Raw genomic sequence first — 20,359 nt, forward strand, 5'->3', positions numbered from 1 at the left:
TATAAAGGTTTAATAAAAATAAATTGGAAAAAAAATTAATACAAGTAAAGTAATAAAGATTAAACAATTAGAGTTAGGACAATTAAAGAGACAATAACAGCAAAAAGTTACAGCCCGGGCTGGGTACCTCTCTCTGGACAAAAGTGAGCCAGGAGAAGGACCCCGATAAAAAGAATTCCCTCCTTAAGAGGGGTAACCTGTTGCATACACAAATCACTTCATGAATATGCATATATTTATTTAAAACAAGAAGTTCGTCCGGTACTTGTTGAGGAATTCCTGTTAATCCCAGGCGCCTTGAAGTCTAAATCGAGTTTGGAGAAGTTCGGTTTTTTTGTTGATAAAGAAAGCCCTAAATTCCTTTCCTCTGGAAGATGTAGGGGTTTTTGTAATTGTTATCTCTGTGTGAAGAATTTCTTGATTATCTTCTCCTTCTCTTGAGCAAAAAGAATACCACACACACATATTTTCTATTTTAACTACTAAAGCTTAATTTCAATTACAAAACTACATTTACTATATTATTAAAATGTTACTACAGCATAACTTTCCAACCTAGCATAATACATATAGTAAATATCTGCGTAGAGCCATATAATCTGCATTTTTCACATCCATTACGGTGGGAAACTCCCGTGGCTTAACCCCAGACATCAACCAAGCCTCACCCCCCGCCAGTGGGGTCGGGGAGAGAACTGGAAGGATAAAAGGTAGAAAACTCCTGGGTTGAGTTAAAGACAGATTGGTAGGGATAGCAAAAGCTGCACATCCAAGCAAAGCAAAACAAGGAATTAATTCACTTTTTACCATGGGTAGGCAGGTGTTCAGCCATCTCCAAGAGAGCAAGGCCTCACCATGTGTAATGGTTACTTGGGAAGACAAACACCATCACTCAAAACACCCTCCTTCTTCCCCCCACTTTATATACTGAGCATGGTGTCATAAGGTCTGGAATATCCCTTTGGTGATTGAGTTCACCTGTCCTGGCTTTGTCTCCTCCCATCCTCTCATGCATTCCCGGTCTTCTCATGAGCATGGCAACCTGAAAAGGAGAGAAGACCTTGGCTCTGTGTAAGCCCTGCTGAGCAATAACAAAAACATCTCTATATTACCCTTCCTGTGTTCAGCACAAATCCAAAACAGAGCCCCTCACGGAACGTTGGGAAGAAAATTACCACAGTCAAGACCGAGACAGAGACATTCCTAGTACTGCTGCAGTACTGGATCACATGTATTATTCCAGTCTCTTAAATTTAAATGTGTACCTACTGGAAAACCATACAGCACCTTCCATCGGTACATTGGTCTGGTGGGAAGGGTGTGCGGGGTGCAGGCTCAGTGCAGTGAAGAACTGAATTGTAGAAGCTGCCATTGTGGAGTTACAGAGCAGAGAGGACAGTTCCCATTGTGAAAGCTGATACTCCTCAGTGTAATATCCTGCTTTGCATCCTGAAACTTCTGTTTGACAGTACCTTCTCCCATGCTGAATGTCTGATTCAGACTGGAGAAGGGATCAGGCAGCAGCTCTGCCAGCCCTTAGAATAAATGGAGATAAAATAGAAATCATGCTGCAGACATCTGTGAGTTTTAGTATGAAATCCGTGCAGCTTCTTACCCCATTCAAAAATTAAGAAAAAATACATTGTAACAACACACAACACGCTAGTATGGGCAACCATTTTATCTAAGCCCATTTTAGCCTCTAGGGCAGGGAAAACCACATCATTTAAAGAATGCTTTACCTTGTAAAACTCTCACTGCTCTAAACAGAAATTTCAAATCAGGCAGAAAACTATCATACCTAAGATAGATATCTCACTCTGAAGGGACAGCCAATGTACCAGTTTTTGAAAGGTTCACAGCTCAGATGTCTCCAGCAAATCCTTTGGCATTCCTGAAGGTCAATTTCTTGAACACTTGTCTGTACCCAGCAGACTGCCCCATGCCCAATCCACGCAGAGCTTGCATTTCCCCAGTGACCCTGGGGCCATGCTAGCAGCAACTGGGAATTCAAGAAAGATCACTCCAGCTCTACTGACGAAAATACTAAAATCGTGTTCTATTTATTGGCAGACTATTACTTCTTAGGCTGGAGGTTCAGCAGCAGCTCACCTTATGGAAGTGACATTTACATGGTAAATAGCAGAGTAGAGTGGGAAAGCAAAATTTTGTTCATGTCCCAAAAAGATGATCTAGAGCAAAAGTCAGATTTGGCATATTAATAAGCACCTGACATAATGTGCAGATCCTAATCTTTGAAGAATTTTTAATGCATGAACTGTATTTTCTTAACAGACTTGAATTGGGTACAGTACATGAGGCAGGGGCACACACTAAATTAGAGACAAATCAAACAAAAAAAAGTTACCTGGGTAAATAATCAAATTTTAGCAATAACAGGGATGCCCTGGCATCAGTACTATGTATCAAAGCAGCCTAACAGTCACGGCAAAAGAGGATGTGTATTCAAAGTTACACAGCTGACATAAAGGCTCATCCAAGAAATTTTATGCAGCCAGTGCTGGTGATGTTCAAGAGCAAAAGCTTTGTGAAAAATTGTCCCTGTTTGGTATGGAGCACAGCAGTGGGAAGGATGTGAAAGAAGAATAGTGTACGTTCATCTGCTGTTCTAGCTGCCAAACAAGCATCCATGGCAGCCACTTACCACCCGGCAAATACAATGAGCATATTGATTTTCTGGGAGTAAATATCTGACAAAGATGTATGGAGTAGAAGACAAAGAACAAAGTATTCAGTTTTGATAGAAATGTGTTTGCCATACATATTCAGAGTTGGTCTAAGTATTTGGAATGGACTGGAATGATCCAGTAACTTCAACCAGAGTGCCTGAATAGCCTAACACATTTCAAGATGAGTAAGAATCAGTGACTTGGGAGCTGTAAGCCGAGAGATTTAATTCGGCGGTGAAGGCATCTGGCCCGATGAGTACAGATGAGCCCCGTCTAACCGTGCTGCTTGCTACATTTGTGCTGCTTTTCCTGCCATCCCGTGACTTAGCCTTTTGTATTTTACCCGTTTAAGAATACCGTAATTTCCTTTTTCTCCCCGGGCCTTATAGCACAGCACAAGGCGCCCGCCCGCCCGCGCCCCTCCCACCCGGCTCCCGCCGCCCTCCCGCGTCGCCTCCCCGCCGCTGGCCCGTGTCCCGCCGGCCGCCCCGCAGCCCGGTGCATGTGCGGCAATAACATGTCGGCTCCTCTGCCTGCCATCGTCCCGGCCGCCAGGAAGGCGACGGCCGCCGTGAGTGCGGGCGGGGGCGCGGGCGGGGAGCGCCGCCGCCCCGCTTTGTTGGCGCGGCGGCCGCGGGCGGGCGGGGGGCGAGGGCAGGGAGCGCCGCCGGCCGAGGGGGATGGCGGGCGGACGGCCCGGCACGGCCCGGGCGGGCCTCTCCCGGTCCTTCCCTGCCAGAGGCGGGCCGGGCTCGGCACCTGGAAGGTCAGCGGTGCCCGCGGGAGCGGCCGCTGATGGCGGCGGGGCCGGGGAGGGGAAGTGAGCGAAGCGGAGTTTTCTTGGGAGAAAGTGGTGCCGTGCTCCGAACCGTGCCTGACCTTGGGTGGGCGCCTGGGGCTCGTGGGCGAAGTGCGTTTGGTTGTTCAGTGATCCTAAACCTCTCCCTTTGTTGTCTTTTTTTTTTTTTTTTTTTTTTTTTTTTTTTTTTTTTTTGTGTTCTTGCTGATTTATTTCCCTCAGGTCATTTTTCTTCACGGATTGGGAGATACCGGGTGTGTATTCTAATCTATTGCATACTCAGTAGCTATTATAGTTTCAAATATAACCTGCATATTTTAAACAAGTGAGCAGTTAAAATTTACTTAAGCTTCTTATTTTGCTCTTTACTGAATGCAGTGGCCAACAACAGTTAAAACTTCACATGTCGTGCAATGATGGTGACAACTAGTTAATTAAAATTTCCCACCAAGTCCTTGAAAACTTTACTCACTTACCTAATTTGGTCTGAATGTGATCTCTCTTTTGTTCCTGAGACAAACTTTGTAGAAAAATAAGTCTGTGGTTTTCTGATCATTTGCTTTCCCCAGAGTGGTTATTCCTGTGTTTGTCTAAATTTAGAGTTCTTTTTTTTTTATTCCAGACTTGTGAATTGTTGGTTTGCCAATAGCTGCAGTTAGTCCGTGGTTTCTTCATCAATATGTCGTACTTACACTAAAATCCAGACCTCTTTGATCTATATAAGCAAACTCCAAAGTAGTCACCTAATGTCTACAGATTTTTGTCTCTGAAATACTTGGTCTTCAGACTCAAAAAAACCGCCCCCCAAATAAAGCATGTAATGCCTTGTTCCTGTTATTTCCATGTTTGAGTAGAAATGGAAAGAGTAGGGAATTTCTGGGAGGCATTCTAGCTCTGGTGTAATGTTTCCTTTTGAAGCTTGTGTGTGCCCAGAAATAAGCATGCATTCATTAAAGCTATTGAATTAACAAGTTAAGAGAGTGTTGAAGCCTTTTTAGTGGAAGACTTTAAAGGAATTGGCACTTAGATAATGAAAATAAATAGCATGAATGCTTTGTCTATTGTGCTCCCTTGTGGCCAAAATTACAGAATATTTTTAAGAGCTTTTTTTTTTGTTACCTGGAATTTGAATGTTGCCTCTAGGTTGAAACTTGCTAAGTTATTTTTTCCAAAGTACTAAATAAAATTAGCTGTCAGAATAAAAACTTGCATAATCTGGGCATTTAGTAAATTAGAAAAGAGTCAAGTCCACGCACTTGGCAGTATTCTACAAGTGGAGGTTTTTGCTCTGATTTGTTGTGCTGACACAACACCTTGTTTGCATTACCCCTCTTCCTTTCTGCCGGTAGGACGCAGCTGAGGCAGCAGTCCTGGCTGCATCTTGGCACCAAATGTTCGGCAAGTGATTACAGAATTGGAGCTTTTGGAATTTGAGTCCTTGCAAGTTGGCTTGGTATTTGTTTTGACGGGGCTAAAAAATAGAGACTTTCTCTTTAACCTAAGTTGTATTCCCTAGAAAAGGTGGCATTTCCATTTCAGTGTCAGAGCTAATGCACAGCCTCAATCTTGCAAATGCACTGAGCATACTGGAATGTCTGCACTTCACAAGACATGACATCTCTGTGGAAATACAGTGTATTTAGGTGTATTTCTTCTTCTAAACTGCTGCAGATTAGATTAGATAGACTGCCTTTGACATACTGCTGTTTAGGGTTTTAAGTATAAGCTGTAGGAGTGACCCAAAAAATTGGCTGAAGCAAACCTATTAACAATTTTATAACTTCCCCAGTTAAAACTGACCTGTTCCACTTCAAATAAATTTCTAAATTGATCACTTCCATTTACCAGCTGTATTTTTCTTACTCTGGAAAGTGTCTAACAGAGGTTACATGCTTTTTTGTCTTAGCTCCTATATAAATAGCACTTAAAGACTGGTACATACTTGTCAAAATCTGAACAAAAGGTGCCGTATAGAGAATTGTTCTAAGGAGTCTGCATTAGTATGTACACAATGTTTTTTTTCAAATTAGTCTTCATAATTGGCTAAAAAATTTCTCTAAATTCTTACATAACTATTTTTTCTCAGTAGTATTTCTTCTTTTGATTCTTATTTGACCTTCTGTGATACTGCAAACATTGTGCAAGTCGTATTTCCTGCAATTTGTTAATAATATATCTAAAAGTACTGATAGGAAGTAGGCTGAGATACAGTCAGTGCTTCAAATGTCTATGATGTCAGTGTGTTGGAAATGCCTTCAACTTCAGGTAGCATACATTAATTAACTTTTCAGGATGATATTAAAACTAAACCAAACATGCTTTTATGGCTGGTCTGCTGTTGGTCTGATTAGTTCAACTGTATCACTGATGAATTTGTTAAAGGTGTTTCCTGCTTAGAACCAAATTTCCAGTATCTAATTTAGTGGGTGAGTTAGGAATACTAAATGATGAGAAAAATCAGGAAATATAGGTGCTATTGAGTGTTCGGGAAAGCCAAGTGCAGGCATGTGCAGTGGTTGTGCATGGGTTCAGGTTTGGGTCAAGGTCAGTTCCTGTCTAGATGAGGCCTGGAGTGAGTCTTGACCTTACACTCTCCAGTGTTCTGGTTTAAAGGAAGCTCATTAACTCACCTGCTGTGCAGATCTTGTTTTGTTATGGACATTCATATACAGTATCTGCTTGAGATTAAAAAGCTACTGCAGTCTGGGGTGTTGTTCAGGACTGCCTGAATCCAAGAGCATTCAAGCTGAGCTGAAGTTAATAGGGCTGATTGATTGGGTTGGATCCAATGGAGTTAGCTTAGGTGTCAGTTGCTACTATCCCACATCAAGAAATGTGGTTCACAGAATGCCAAGCTGGCTGTCAGAGAAGCTCTCTTAACTCTGCAGGAGCAGCAAAGCAATCTCTGTGCTGTCTGGGAGCAGGATACCTGTGTGCATCTGTTGTGGCACACAAGTTAATAAAGCCAGACAGATACAGAGTGGGCTTTGCCTGGAGCCAAAGTGATATTTCTGTAGCTGTACCACAGCTATGGCAGCCAAATTAGATCAAGTCTTCCTGACTATATATATGCCACAAGCATTCAAGGGCTGAACAGACCTTCTGAGTTTAATACTACATAGTATACTGTGGTTGATGTAAACATTTTCTAAAAGTGTGTTTATATTCATCTAATTCAGTATGTTTCATATTTGGTCTGTGCTGATGCACCAGCTCAGAAGTAAGAGCTAAGCCAAAACATAAAAGCAGTTGAATATGTTTTTGTTAACAGGCACGGATGGTCAGAAGCACTTGCTGGTATCAAAAGCCCCCATGTGAAATATATTTGCCCACATGCGTAAGTTTGTAACTTTCTTGTTTTACCTTTTTCTGTAGAGACAGCACCTGTTAAGACACTTGTGCAGATGTCAGAGAGACACCTCAGAAGTGAGATGGTATCTGACTATCCCTGCATTTTGGTTTTTTATATAAAAGCTCATTCTAAAATAGAGTCGATGCTATTAAATTTTTTTTTGTTTTGTTTTCAGGAAATTCTGTGTGATTTATTTTGGTGTAAAATCGCATTTTTATTTCTACTTTTGTTCTGGTACTTATTCAGACTGAAAATATATTTGTAACGTTTTAGGTACAAAGTTATATTATTTTGACTTTTTTCCCAGTGGATTGAGTTGTTTGTTGGTTTCTTTTTCCCCCCAACAATCTTTTGTCAAAAACAGTTTTATCAAGGAATATTTTTTTTTGTATTTCACTTATCATTACACATAATTTGCATTTGCCAGCTGCACTTAAACTTGGGTGTGTGTACAGTAGATGGAAACTTGCTGTAGGAAACAAAGAAATTTAAAGATCAACAGGATAGTGATATTTTCTGCAAATAATGCAATTTGAGCTGTCTTTATATGCAATTTAAGAAGTGAAATACTTCTAAGCATGGTTAGGCACCAGTAAATAAGGCAGTAAGATCATTCTACTATTGACTTGGTGGTAAAAAAACTAATAAAGTATAATCTTAATTTATTTTAACACAAAATTCAGTTTATCTCTTGCTCCAGTGGTCTTGGCAGACATGGAGCAGAGATGATAGGGAGAGAAGGAAGCAATGTTTTAGTGTATTACTGAGCTGTGGTTTATTCATTTATTTTACCACATGGCCCAGCTTTGCTGAACCATTCAAAAGGAGCTTAGCAATATCTGCTGTTTTCTTTGCTTGCCCTTTGTCTTCTTTCAGTCCTTCCCCACAGAATTTATGCTGCTCAGTTCCTATAGATTAAAACTAAAGCCAGATTTAATCCATGGCATGATCCATTGAAGCTGTCTTGCTGTGGCTGAAGAGATGGCACACAGCAGCACAGGGCTGGGAAGGACTCCAGCAGTGAAGGCAGGCACTGCCTAAGCAGATTCAGCTGTTGACAGAAGCATGCATGGCCAGGCTCCACCATGTGCTGCTTTTGGCTGCTTCCTGGGGATGCTGCTGTATAAGGTGCCTTAATACACTGAACTTGTGAATGGAACTGTGATAAACAACTCCTAATTACAAAAAAGTAAATAATATATCTATATTAAAAATATGTATATGAGATATATGCACTCACACACGTGCACATTTAAAGCAGCCCATTAATGTTTTGCTTGTTCTCCATACAGAGTGGTAATTCAACCCTGAATATTAAATGTGTTTGGGCTGGCAGGTTTCAAGAGAGTTTCTTCAACAGATGCTGTAAACCAGCTAATGTTAATTACTGCTTAAAAGTAAGACAGAGTTAGAGGATATGCAATTTCATGTTGTTACTGCATGTGCATTATTGAATTTCAGTATATATCTTATGTCAGGAGTGTTCATTCTCATTTCTAGGCCAGTTATGCCTGTTTCTTTGAACATGAACATGTCTATGCCATCATGGTAAGTATTTATTCAAATGCAGATGGTTCTAATCAAATTATATCTGGGGCTATGAACTCATTGTTATTAATTTAAAATCATGAACAACCTGAGTATCTGGTTTTAATCATATGCAAGTGTAAACCTTTTTACTTTAGTTCTCTTCTTATAAAAGAACTGAACCAAAAAGGCTGTCAGGAGTACACTCTAATTATAATTTTGTATCTGTGGTAGTGATTATTACTCAGGACTAATCTGTGTATCTTAGAACAAAACCCCATTTTATTCTACAGGTGTGGTCTGTAGTATGCAGTGTGTTGAATTCCTAGTCAGTAGAAGTAGAGACTTGGAGTGGAAATATTATTGCTATTAGTGAGCAATATTTGGTGGGTCAGTAGGATATGTAGAAACTGTTCTTTAGAACATCCATTCTGAATAGAGAACAAGAAGAACATGGTAGCTTACAATGATCTTAAACCAGTCTTCAGTTTTATTGGATTTTGAGCTTTGCCCCCCACAAAGTAACTTGTGTTTTGCTTTTTTTCTGTTTCTTCAAACCATATTTTAATTTCTATGTGCAGCAAAATTTGTGCTAATATTTTTTGAGCAAATATCAAAACTGTGCTGCTTAATCTGCAGTAAATTACAGAAGATGTCAAAACTCAGAAAGGTCTAGTTTACTAGATCTAGTATTTTAAGCCACATTCACAGATTGTGCACTGTTTCTTGTGATCTATGGGTAGTTGGTACTAAACAATATGACAGCTGACATTTTTGTCTGGAAAACATCCAGATTTCATTATTTGTGTATTAAGGAAGTGGAATGGATGCTCTAATGAGTAATGCTCTTGTTGATGTTTTTGTAAGGTTTGATATCATTGGACTTTCTCCAGATTCACAGGAAGATGAAGCTGGCATCAAGCAGGCGGCGGAGAATGGTATACTTAGGAGTATTTTTTATGTCTTAAAAGTACTTCCAGGTATTCTTGAAAATGAACTATCAGTCTGAAGCAGGTTTTCTAAAACCAATATTTTTTAGGGAGAAGAATAAGGTATATGGAATTACCACTGACCAAAGTTTAGCTAGATTAATTGTTTATTGTTTGCTTGTTTTTTAACTTTATTAGTAAGTAGAGTAATTCACCAATATAAACACTTCATACTCTGAAATATGGGAACAAGTGTAGGTTTTTTAAAAGAGGTTTTGGGTAGTGAAGCAGGTCAGAGCAGTATTAGCATCTGGTTGTGTTGCTTTTACTTGGAAGAGGATGCCATCTTCCCAGCACTGGCGCTTTTTCATGACTTGTTTGCATGTTTTTCTCCTTGGAAATGATACAGTGGCACTGAAATTTCTGACTGTGCTCTAGATCTTCTGGTACTTTTAGTGTATAGCAGTCTAGATTTTCCTTTCACTAGCTTTCTCTTGATGGCAGTAAGAAGGCATTTTTCCTCTTCTGGGCTTTCTAGAGAATGGAGTGGATTTTAACAACTGGCCTTTATTTATGTTGCAGTTAAAGCACTGATAGATCAAGAAGTAAAAAATGGAATTCCTTCTAATAGAATTATTCTGGGAGGCTTTTCTCAGGTAAGGCATGATTGGAAAGAACCATTGTCTTTTTTCTAGGGAAGTAACCTAGCTTTATTAACTTCAGAAACCCAGACATTTAAATTCAAATCAGCTGATGTTAGATGCCTCTAAAATTTTAAGGTGTCAATTTTCCTTTGCTTTAACAAATGAAGTTTTTTGGTTTTATGCAAATAATTACTGTTCACTCGAAAATGAGCATGCATGTGTAAAAAGGTACTAAAATAAAGAGTCTTTTTAAAATCTTTATGCACATAACCTACATAGTTTTGCTTGAAAATTTTGGTAGTAGTTTTAATTGAATTTGGTAGGTATTTGGTGGTCTGGATTTATTTGAGAAATCTTTTCATTCATACATGTAAGGCATCTGTGGTAGGTAGGTTAGTAGATTAATTGGTCCGTACATCAACTCCCCCAGTCTGCATGCAAATAAATTTAATATTAAAGTAGTGATGATACTGTTATGAATAATAGTCTTTGGTTTTGTTGTTTTGGTTTTTTTTGACAACTGTTAGTTACAACAAATTTTCTGGCTTACTTCTGAATTGACCACATGGACTTGGAAGGGAGGAGAAAAAGCAAAACAAATGTTGTACATAAATACCAGTTTTAATTGTTGGCTCTAAAGAAGAATAGATTGCAATAGGAAAAGACTTTTTAAGGAGAAATCAGAGATCTTGAAACAAACATTAAAAAGAACTTTACTGTCATTATTCTAATAATACTTATATCTCTTTGTTTTAGGGAGGTGCTTTATCATTGTATACAGCTCTTACAACGCATCAAAAATTAGCAGGTGTCATAGCCCTCAGCTGTTGGCTTCCTCTACGGGCTTCTTTTCCTCAGGTATTTGTTTCTTTCCTGAGATGATTTGTACTTGGGGAATGAGTATCTCTGAAGGCTGAATCTTGTGCCAGAATTAGTGGTCATCATTATTACTGGATCATGATTGTTTGATAATTTGGAAGTTTTTAAAATAGGGCCTAAAATAAATTTTAGATTTTGTTAAGTAAAGAAAATGAAGAAACACTCAGTAGCTATTTTTGCTTAAAATGACACTACTAGAGAAAGTGAAGAATATAACAAATTTTCTTTGAAGGTTAATTTTCTGTCTGCCATTTGTTCCATCTGCAAGGCACTGTCTTATGAGAGACTGGGTGTTTGAGCAAAGTTTCAGGTTTTTACTTGGCCAGAAATTATGACTTTCTGTTACAAAACTTTTTGTCAAAATTTTATTTGTAAGTCTTTGAGCTTAATGTGTTGTTAGGTACAGAGCTTACTTAATAAGGAACTGCTTGCAGACTATACATTGTATTATTTCCCCTTAGAATTCAATTTACTTGTCATGCCACAGGGTATAGTGCCTTGGGGTCATTTTATTTCAAAGGCCTTATTTCCACTTAGTGTCTTTTTTCTCTTCTCCTGTCTAATTCCACCCCTCCCAGGGCCCTATCAGTGGTGTCAACAAGGATATTGCTGTTCTTCAGTGCCACGGGGACTGTGACCCCCTGGTTCCTGTAATGTTTGGCTCCCTCACTGTTGAGAAGCTGAAGACTATGATAAATCCAGCCAATGTAACCTTCAAGACTTACTCTGGCATGATGCATAGTTCATCTCTTGAGGTAATTTTCTAAATACACCCTGTTTTAGCTGGGTATAGTTAATTCTTTTTCCTTCAAAACTAATATTCATAGGCTTTTTTGGGAGGGTAGTTTTTGTTTGTTCAGTTTGTTTTGGTTTTGTTTCTTTTTTTTTTTTTTCTTTTTTTTTAATTAATAAATGCTTCATGCTACTCATTTTGGTGAATTACTGAATTCTGGTCTAAAAAAAGCATCCAAAGCAAAAGTTTATATGACTAGTGAAAACTTTCTCATAAGATTGTATTTTGGGGACTAGGCAACTTGGTCTATAAAATGATTTTTTTCCCAAATTTTTATTATTTGCGTAGTTAAAAAAAAACGAGTTAGAATTAAAAGACAAATTCTCATAGCATAAATCCAAGATGGTATTTTGGAGAGAAGAATCCTAGTAGTTCTATGGAGGGAGACATCGAAGGAGTAGGGAGGGAGGACTGACACTATGGAAGAGGCAGCCTTGGAACCCTTATTTATGCTTCTGGCTCAGCAGACAGCTGAGCTGATGTAATGAGTTCCTGCTGCCAGAAAGGGGTGGACTCCCTCTGCTCGTGACCTTGTGGCCCTCACTTCCTCCTTGTATCAGCTCTGGGGCAGATCAGAAACTTCCTTGAATCATTTGAATTTGGTAAAATGGCAAAAGCTGCAGCCTTCAGTGTTTGCAGCTGTAGGGAGCTGGAGCATCAGAACTCCCACGAAGTAAGTGATTGGAGCAAGAAATCAAGGAGGAGGCAAAGAACATTTGTCGGTAGCAGTAACATTGTTAATTTAGATTGTTGCATCTTGTGGGAACTGTAACTTTGAACAACCTCTTTGTAACATTTACAGAGTAGTATTGCATTTAGCCTGTAATATTGCTGAGCTGTTGCACAAATATATTAGTAATGTGCTCTTTCTTACAACAGTGACTTAATTAAAAATAAGATTACCATGGATTAGTTCCTCAGTATCCTCTTTGCTGTATTTCTTTTCCTTGAGGAAGGAAGCATGCTCAAAATGAATCTGAATGGTTAGAAGGAGGAGTTGCTGGCTTTCCATGCTGCTGCTAACTTGTAAAAGTTTAAAGTATACGGGAAGCAGTGGCCTTATCTGCACACTCAGCCTGGTGCTATCAAGATCACTTAATATGTAGCTTGCCTGTTCAGCTTCAGAGGGAGAGAAAAAGTAGTCTTTGCTTTTTTTCTTGTATTTTAGCCTCTGCTGAGTGCATATCAGCACTGTGAAGTTATCAGCCTTGACTTGTGTGCAGAGTGGTAATTAAGTAACAGATTGCTTAATATTTCTAGCCCAGCTGCTCATTGTAACTCAAATGTTAAAGCATGATTTAGTGTAGCTGATTATGTAGTAGTACAGGACTTCAACTAATATATACTTTTATCTTTAAACAGGAGATGATGGATGTAAAACAGTTCATAGACAAACATCTACCTCCCATAGACTGAACTAATCTGTGAGAAGCCTTCTATATAAATACACCAGCATCAACTGTGGTAGTGTTAAATCTTTTCATATGCCTGATAGGAAACATTATTTCTATACCTGCAGTGTTACTACTGTGTTGCAATTTATACTTACAATGAAGATTAACTAATGCACATGTACAAGAAATGATAATCTTTTTAGTATTTTTCACCCAGTGCTGGAAAGGATGTGAATGAGGGAACTAGGTAACAATGACAGAATGTAACTCTTTTAAGATGTCTGATTATTTTTTTTCTTGATTGCAGAATTTCAAACTATTTGTACAAGTAATAAAAAACTAAATTTAAGTAAGCAACATAGATGTGACCAGTTTAGTTTTACTTGAGATGTGATTTGTTCTTAGAACTCATTCAAAACATATGGCATTTATTTTATATAATGAATGCATATAGAACCCAACATGAAATACAGTGGGCATAAAGTACAGAACATGTAATGTAGTGGGCATGTGATGGTAGAATAAATGCTACCAGGGATAAAGCTTAAGGATTATATGTTAATTGTTTAACAGATAAGGAGGGTTGTTCTATAATGGCTAGAAGTCAGCAAAGGTATTTCTTATATTTAAACCATCTCAATTTTAAAATGTTCATATAGATAAATACTGTGGAAATCCTAAAGGGACTCATTCCTTATTAGACTGTTGTTTGTCTTAGTCTTTTTTCTTTTAAACTCATTACAAATATTGACTTGGAACAGAATTCTGTAAAAGTGCATAGGATTAATTTGAGTTTCGTTAAAAAATTGTTTTCTTACGGAGTATTCATCTGATGCTTTAGTTTTCATTTGTTTATGTATTTCACATGAACAACTACAGAATATTGGTTTGATTTTTTTTCTCTGTGCTTTGGAGAAAATAACTGAAAATAGTAGAGCTATGTAGTTCTGTGTATTGTTGAACTCTCATCTGTAATGCACACTTATTTGAATTATTTTTTACTAGATATACAAGTGCAATTGGGATATAACTTAGCTAAACTTTAAAGTGATACTTCTAGATAATACCATATAATACTTTCTCTTATTACATGTTGAGACTTTTTTTTTCTGAATAGGAAAAAAGCATTTTCTTTTAAAATCTATCATCCTTTTACATTTCCCCAGATCAGTATAGCCTAGGAATATGAAGACCTATCCTGGAAAAAAAAGAGTAAATTTACAAGATACAGAATGTTTCTTTCAGAACCTAAAAAATGTAGAATGCACTGGTTTACAGGAGTTGATGCACACTCAATAGCTTCTTTTCAGTTCAGAGCCATAATTTACTGCTGGGATCAGCTGTTCTGTAGCATTCAGAGGCTGTCACCACATTAGGAATGTTTAAAACAATGCACTACACTTTTTACTGCATAATTTGTGGTATAACAATGTTCTATCCTGTAATATGCTTTCAGTCAAAGAATATTTCTTTTTTGGATGTATCTGTCATGTCAGCACTGTGCTTCACACCTGAATTTAAGGTACTGTTCCTCTCCCAGGGGTCCTCTTACAGTGTATGTGGATTTACATCTAGTATCTGCCAGTACAAATACATACTTGAGGAATTGCACCTTTATATCTCTCCTCTAACATTGCTGCTGCTAGAGATCTGACCTGTTTACCTAGTCTGAGTAACCAGTTTTCAGTGCTTTTTTTTTTTTTTAATGTTGCACTTCATTTTTAGGAAGCTGCTTCTTTTCTAATCCAGTTTCTCTGGATTATTAAACATCTCTTAATATGTAAAATTGAAAAAGAGTTTTTTTTCTGAATAGTAATGAAACAGTTTTAGATATTTCATTTTTGTAGTTAAGAGGGCATTTTTATTAACTTTGAAGTCTAATTAGTAATTTCTCTCACTTGCTCTCTTCTATAGATCTGCCAATTTGTCTTTCAGTTAATTTAGTTCACATAAAAAACCATAATATTCTTACTGTAGTTGTGCCAGAGTTCTCTTGAGAAAACATTATGTCCTAGCTTGGAGTAATTCCCGAACTGCATTAGCTGATTTTGCAATTCTACTAAATTGCAGTCTTGGTAAGCAAACTATATGTTATTTCTCCTAGTTTTTAGATTTCTTTTCATTCCCCTGTTGTCTTAAGAATTCCCTGAGCATTGGTGTATTTCCAAAGTTCTTGCACAAGCTTCTAATTTTTTCTTCATTATTTTCATGTTTCTGTTCGTAGGTTTGTTGATAACTGTTCATCTGTCTTAACTTCCAATTGACTGTGTGCTCATTTCACATATTTTTCCTTCTGCAAGAATTAGTTTTAAAAACTTTTAAGATGTTAAAATGAGATCTGCCCTAGCTTCCTTCTGTGTTAGTTCCATAACACTTTCTTCAACTTGGTGAACTGTGTTTATAGGTTGTGGTCACATTCTAGTACTTAGACACTCTAATCCAAGTCAGCTTCAGTTGTCACTGTCCTGATGCTTTCAGATGTTTTTCTAGAAATGCATTTTTTATGTGTTAACTTTGTTCAAACATTCAGCTATCATAACAAGACTTTTTCATATTGTTGTTTTGCTGCTTGCTATATCTACAAAGAGCTGTGTTACCAAAGTCAGAATAAGTAAATGTTTTGACTTACTTTGAATTACTGTATTCTAGGAAGAATACTCCTCTTGGTTTTTTGTTTTTTTTTTTTTCATTCAGGAGTGTATGTTTATATTGTGGTTGGGAATTCTTAAAGAGCCTAGAAGCTAGAGGAAACTTCAAGTATGTGTGTCCTCCCATATTAGACTGTGTATGTTGAGCTCCTGTCTTTTGTAACTTCCCAGCTGGTTTGAAAGCTTTGTGTATGATCTTGCAGCTGAACATCTTCACTACCTCAAGTGATATGGTTGTTATAATGCATGTACTTGAGGCTGAATAATAGGTCAGTTTGATGGAGGAGTTTTCATAGTTTTCTATTAAAATGGAAAAGTTGGACTGTCAATGTTCTAAATATGAATGTCCTATCTTCTTAAACTACAATTTGAAACTCTCCAATAATGTCTATTTTTTTGTAATGTTAGACTTTCCATCAAAGGAGATGATGTCTATCAAACCTGTGAAAGCATTGATAAGAAAATACCTTGCTTGCAGATCAGTTTGTTTCAATGGGTATCTAACTCCTTAATGTGTTCTTAATTTCAAAATGGTACTTAAATTGGACTGCAGTTTTGTGCTGTCAGAAGTCTGACTTCTTGTTGGAATATATTGCCCACTTTTGAATAAACATGTTGAATTGCATATTATAAGCCAAATTTTCCAGCTATTCTTGAGGTAAAACTTTACTGGGGTCTGTATTGTGGTAAGGGCTCTTTGATTTGGTCTCTTTGTCCTGTCTTGTATAATTACAACACAGTAGATTGGTTAAAGTACTGTACACTGTAACTGGTATTAGAACTGTTAATTAAAACATGTTCTCTCTAATGGAGTATACTGCACTTCATTGAAATCATTTGGATGCAGCTTTTATGTAGAGGTGCTATTTGGGTTGATGGATATGACTGAGGGCAAACTGTAAGATGTTAATGAAGCCATGTGTAAAAGGCCTGTCTCTCTTAAATTTTAGAAACAAATACTGACCACTTACTCCTTGTTTTAAGAAATAGAAGTCATTTATATTTACTATAATCATCTAAAATGTAATTTATTTTACTAATTTTATTTATGATAAGAAATCTTAACTTTGGCAATTATTTCTGTACTAGGGAAAATGCAAAACTTTCAATTTTTAATCATTGTGAAATAAATTTCAATTGGTATTTGGGTAAGTACTAAAGATTTTTTCCATACTTACCTGAAGGAAATTGAGCTTTAACATGCTGTGAAACAGGCACTCTAGAGGCTCCTTGAAAATATATTGTATGGTAATGTATGCATACTATAATACAGAATAACAATGATTTGTAGTTACTGAAAAGAAAATCACTTACCAAGTTAGGTTTTGCTACTTTGTTGAAAGAATCCTAAGTATGATTGGAGGGTGATTTTCATATTCTGGGTTAATTTTATTTTAACTTGTTTTCCTGGAATTAGCAATAATCTTGAAAGATAAAAGAAATTATGTTCAAGTAAAGTTATTCTAGGACAATGAAGAGCCAAAGTCTTCTCACTCTGGATTGCTGCACCATTCTCTGGGTGTTCTGTGCTGTTGGAAAGGTTTTGAAGTTGATTAAGGTTTGGCATACACACCTCTTAACAGATTTGTTGAAGAGGCAATCTTCAGGTCAGGGGTTACATGTGCTATTTAGTTTAATATTTGAGGGTGATCAGTGCTATACATAGTGCAGGGCACTCTAGAGAAAAAGTGGGATTATCTGGGAAGAGAGGAAATGGAGTGTAAGTGTGGTAAAGGTAGACTTCCCCCTTCAAGCAGCTTAAAGCAACTTAAAGGCCACTTGTCTCCACAGACTGCAATGTCCAAAAGTCAGTGTGTAGTACAATGAGGTATTTCATAAATGTATGGGAATGTGTGCTAGATGCAGTGCTCTATGTGAATATGGTGTGGCAAATCAAGAGTCTAAGAATAGCTAGTAATGATAAAGATGCAATATTACACAAAGTAATCTGCCAGTTTATAGTTTTTGAAAAACATTTTGAGTAATGTTCAGTCTCTATCTATTTTCAGCCCTGGCATCCCTGATAAGGTAATTGTGAGGCGAAAAAATGCCTAAAACTAGCATAGTAAAACCCCCAAAACAAGACAATGTAGTGTATTAAACTTCATCAAATATAGTATGAGAGCAGTGGTGTAAGTGAAGAACGTGACTCAAGAAATTTTCAGAATGTCTGTTGGTTAAATTGAAAATGTGATTCTTTGAAGATTAATAGCTGTAGAACAGATTCCCCCTTCCTGCCCTGCTCCCCTCCCCCCCCCTTTTTTTTTTTCTTCCTTTTCATTGCTTGCCATTCTCATCTTACCACATTTGCCTTTGGGATATCAGATTTTATTAATTCTCTTTGAGTTGAACAGGTACCTTTGATGTAGCTGATTAAAGTTGATTTAAACAAAGTACTGGTATAATTTAATGGATGTCCACAAAGTGAACCCGTAAATAATGTTTTTCTTTTAGGACCAATTACTAGGAAAGAGCAACCCATTGCCTCCTTTTTTATCTGCAAAACTAGTAAAACTTAAAACTTCCAGCCAGTTTGCTGAAATGTGGTGAACTTGCTTCAGGCATCTAAGTGGGAGGTTTAGCTTGTGAGGAGAAAATTCCCTCATTTAAGGTTTGTTTTAAAGAGCTACTTCTCTGTATTAACAGATGGAGCAGATGGAGTCTGAATGTTCCTTGGTTGTGAATACAAGCAAACTCTTAAAGTAGCTTGTGCTTGAAATAATTTGCTAGCTATGTTGCAGTATTTGAAATTATCAGAGGGGATCTTTAAAAGGCTTAAATATTTTAAGTCTATATTGAAAAAAATAGATAGATGCCACAGAATAGAGAAGTCTAATGAACTTAAAAACTCTAGAATCTAAAATAGAAGTAAAAAACCCCAAAACATTAGCTTAATATTTTTATATTCAAATGCCTACTGTTACTGCTACTAAATTGAAAAAAGTGAAGGCATTTTGAAAATGTAAATAAAATTTTGAAAAAGTAAATAAAACCCCCCAACCCATCTGTTGTAGAGCTATAGAACAACTAATCAAGATGTTTATTGATATTTCAGAAGTTTTTGAACAAAATCTTGTTATGAGAAATTGGAACTTCCATTTGCTATAGCTCACCTTATGTGTCTGTGATTGGACTTATCTCCTCTTCCTCTGCAAAGCTTGGGGACCCCGTGGCTGATTCAGACCAGCTGAGATTCTGTTTTGGAAGATCTATTGCATTCAGGGCTCAAATAAAGAGGAGAGGGTTAATAGCCATAACATGGCTACATAAAACCTTTTCCAATGCTGGGAATGTTATATTTTGCACATGTTTGTTACTACCTGATTAGAGGAGCTTTTTCCATATGGAATATCAGTCCTGAAAATATAGGCTTTTAAGTGCCTTGATAGCAGTTCAGAGATTCTTTACTTCAAATTCTGTAGTAGTAAATGTGCTACTGTGTTGCCCTTCTGGCCCCAAATTTCTGAAGATGCTATCCCATATCAAATGAGACTAGTCAGTAAAAATCAACATTATTTTATAAGTGCACTCTTTTGGAAGAGTCATCTCTGCCTGCTAAGTCTTAGTATTGCAGAAGGCCCCATGGTCCAGCGAATGAGAGTTGGACTCAGGCTTTCTGCATGAGCAGGTGTGCAATACTTTTAGAAAATGTTGCAAGAGAATGGTGAGGATGTGCTATAACAGGTAAGTGCAGTGCAATGAATGGTGTGTTATTTCTTCTTTCTAATGTGTTAATGTAGGAGAAAGATGCTAAAAAGAAAGGAAAAGGTCAGTTAGATTGCTTTTCCCTCTTCTACTCTTCTTTGGACTTGGAGTGACGTTATAGAAGAGATTGGTGCTGTACAAAGCTGCTTGCTTTAGAACCAGCTAAAAGAGAACAAGCATGAGGAGTGCTGTGTGTTCCTTTTTGATAAAGACTTGCTATCCCAAGGTTGATGAAGCAGCTGATATAACAAATTTGGTTAGTACTGGTTCAATTAACTGATTCTGTTCTGGTATGGTAGCATACAATATAAATAATGTGAGCTGTATTATGTTTCCTTTTAATGCATCTGCTTGCAAAAAATAAAAGGGTATGCTTTGCCATCTGATTATTCTTTGATTTCCCTACTGAAATATTTCTCTGATGCTACTTTTTAAAGATTAGATGTAAAATAAGTATGATGTGCTTTGCCTTTTATAAGTGATCTCATGGGATTTAATTTGTAATTGTCAGTTTCTCACCTGATACATTTTGGAGGTCAATAGATTTTATCTGCATTTTGAACTCTTTCCATGTATTTCCAGTGAAATAGGTGTTGAATTGTATTTTTAAAAGAAATTTTAGAAAATTCTGGATTACTTTATTCCAGAGTTTAAATACATTTAAACTAACCAAAGTGACTGATTTGAGATTTCTGGTTTTGTGATTGTGTTGTCCCTGACCTAACTTGCACTTACTGTAGAACATGTACAAGCATGTTGATCCTGTAATGTAGCAATAGCTCTGAGCTGCCAACACCCTGTGTGTTGTTTTTATCATTTATCTGATTGTGGGGAACAATGTTGCTAAAGTTCATTTAAGGTTAGCATCAGGTTAAATACCAGTGTTTGATTATTACAGGTACTAGGTAACTAAATCTAGACAAAATGGAATTAAACCTGAAATGGCACAATCCCTTAAATGTTGTGAGAAGCAGCATTATTTTATTTTTGTCTCCCCAA

General features: G+C 37.2%; 1 protein-coding gene and 1 long non-coding RNA gene across 3 annotated transcripts; one reads left to right on the forward strand and one right to left on the reverse strand.

Moving 5' to 3' along the window:
• Positions 1-977: 977 nt before the first annotated feature.
• LOC137473142 (uncharacterized) lies at positions 978-4,044 on the reverse strand. Its single transcript, XR_010998624.1, has 2 exons — positions 3,450-4,044; positions 978-1,078 (listed from the first exon to the last, which is right to left on the reverse strand). It is a non-coding gene; the product is annotated as an uncharacterized lncRNA (long non-coding RNA).
• On the forward strand, positions 3,117-18,647 carry LYPLA1 (lysophospholipase 1). Of its 2 annotated transcripts, none has more exons than XM_068188885.1 (9): positions 3,117-3,261; positions 3,712-3,743; positions 6,761-6,826; positions 8,342-8,389; positions 9,236-9,306; positions 9,880-9,953; positions 10,698-10,799; positions 11,399-11,575; positions 12,976-18,647. In XM_068188885.1, exons 1-9 carry the CDS (start codon positions 3,193-3,195, stop codon positions 13,027-13,029), a joined length of 693 nt encoding a protein of 230 aa, XP_068044986.1. In that variant the 5' UTR covers positions 3,117-3,192; the 3' UTR covers positions 13,030-18,647. The 2 variants fall into 2 exon arrangements, with proteins under 2 accessions (XP_068044986.1, XP_068044996.1); XM_068188895.1 differs by lacking the exon at positions 3,117-3,261 and adding an exon at positions 3,430-3,456.
• The last annotated feature ends 1,712 nt before the right edge of the window (positions 18,648-20,359 follow it).

Source organism: Anomalospiza imberbis, chromosome 1 (genome assembly GCF_031753505.1).
Source record: "Anomalospiza imberbis isolate Cuckoo-Finch-1a 21T00152 chromosome 1, ASM3175350v1, whole genome shotgun sequence".
In the NCBI taxonomy this organism is placed as follows: domain Eukaryota; kingdom Metazoa; phylum Chordata; class Aves; order Passeriformes; family Viduidae; genus Anomalospiza; species Anomalospiza imberbis.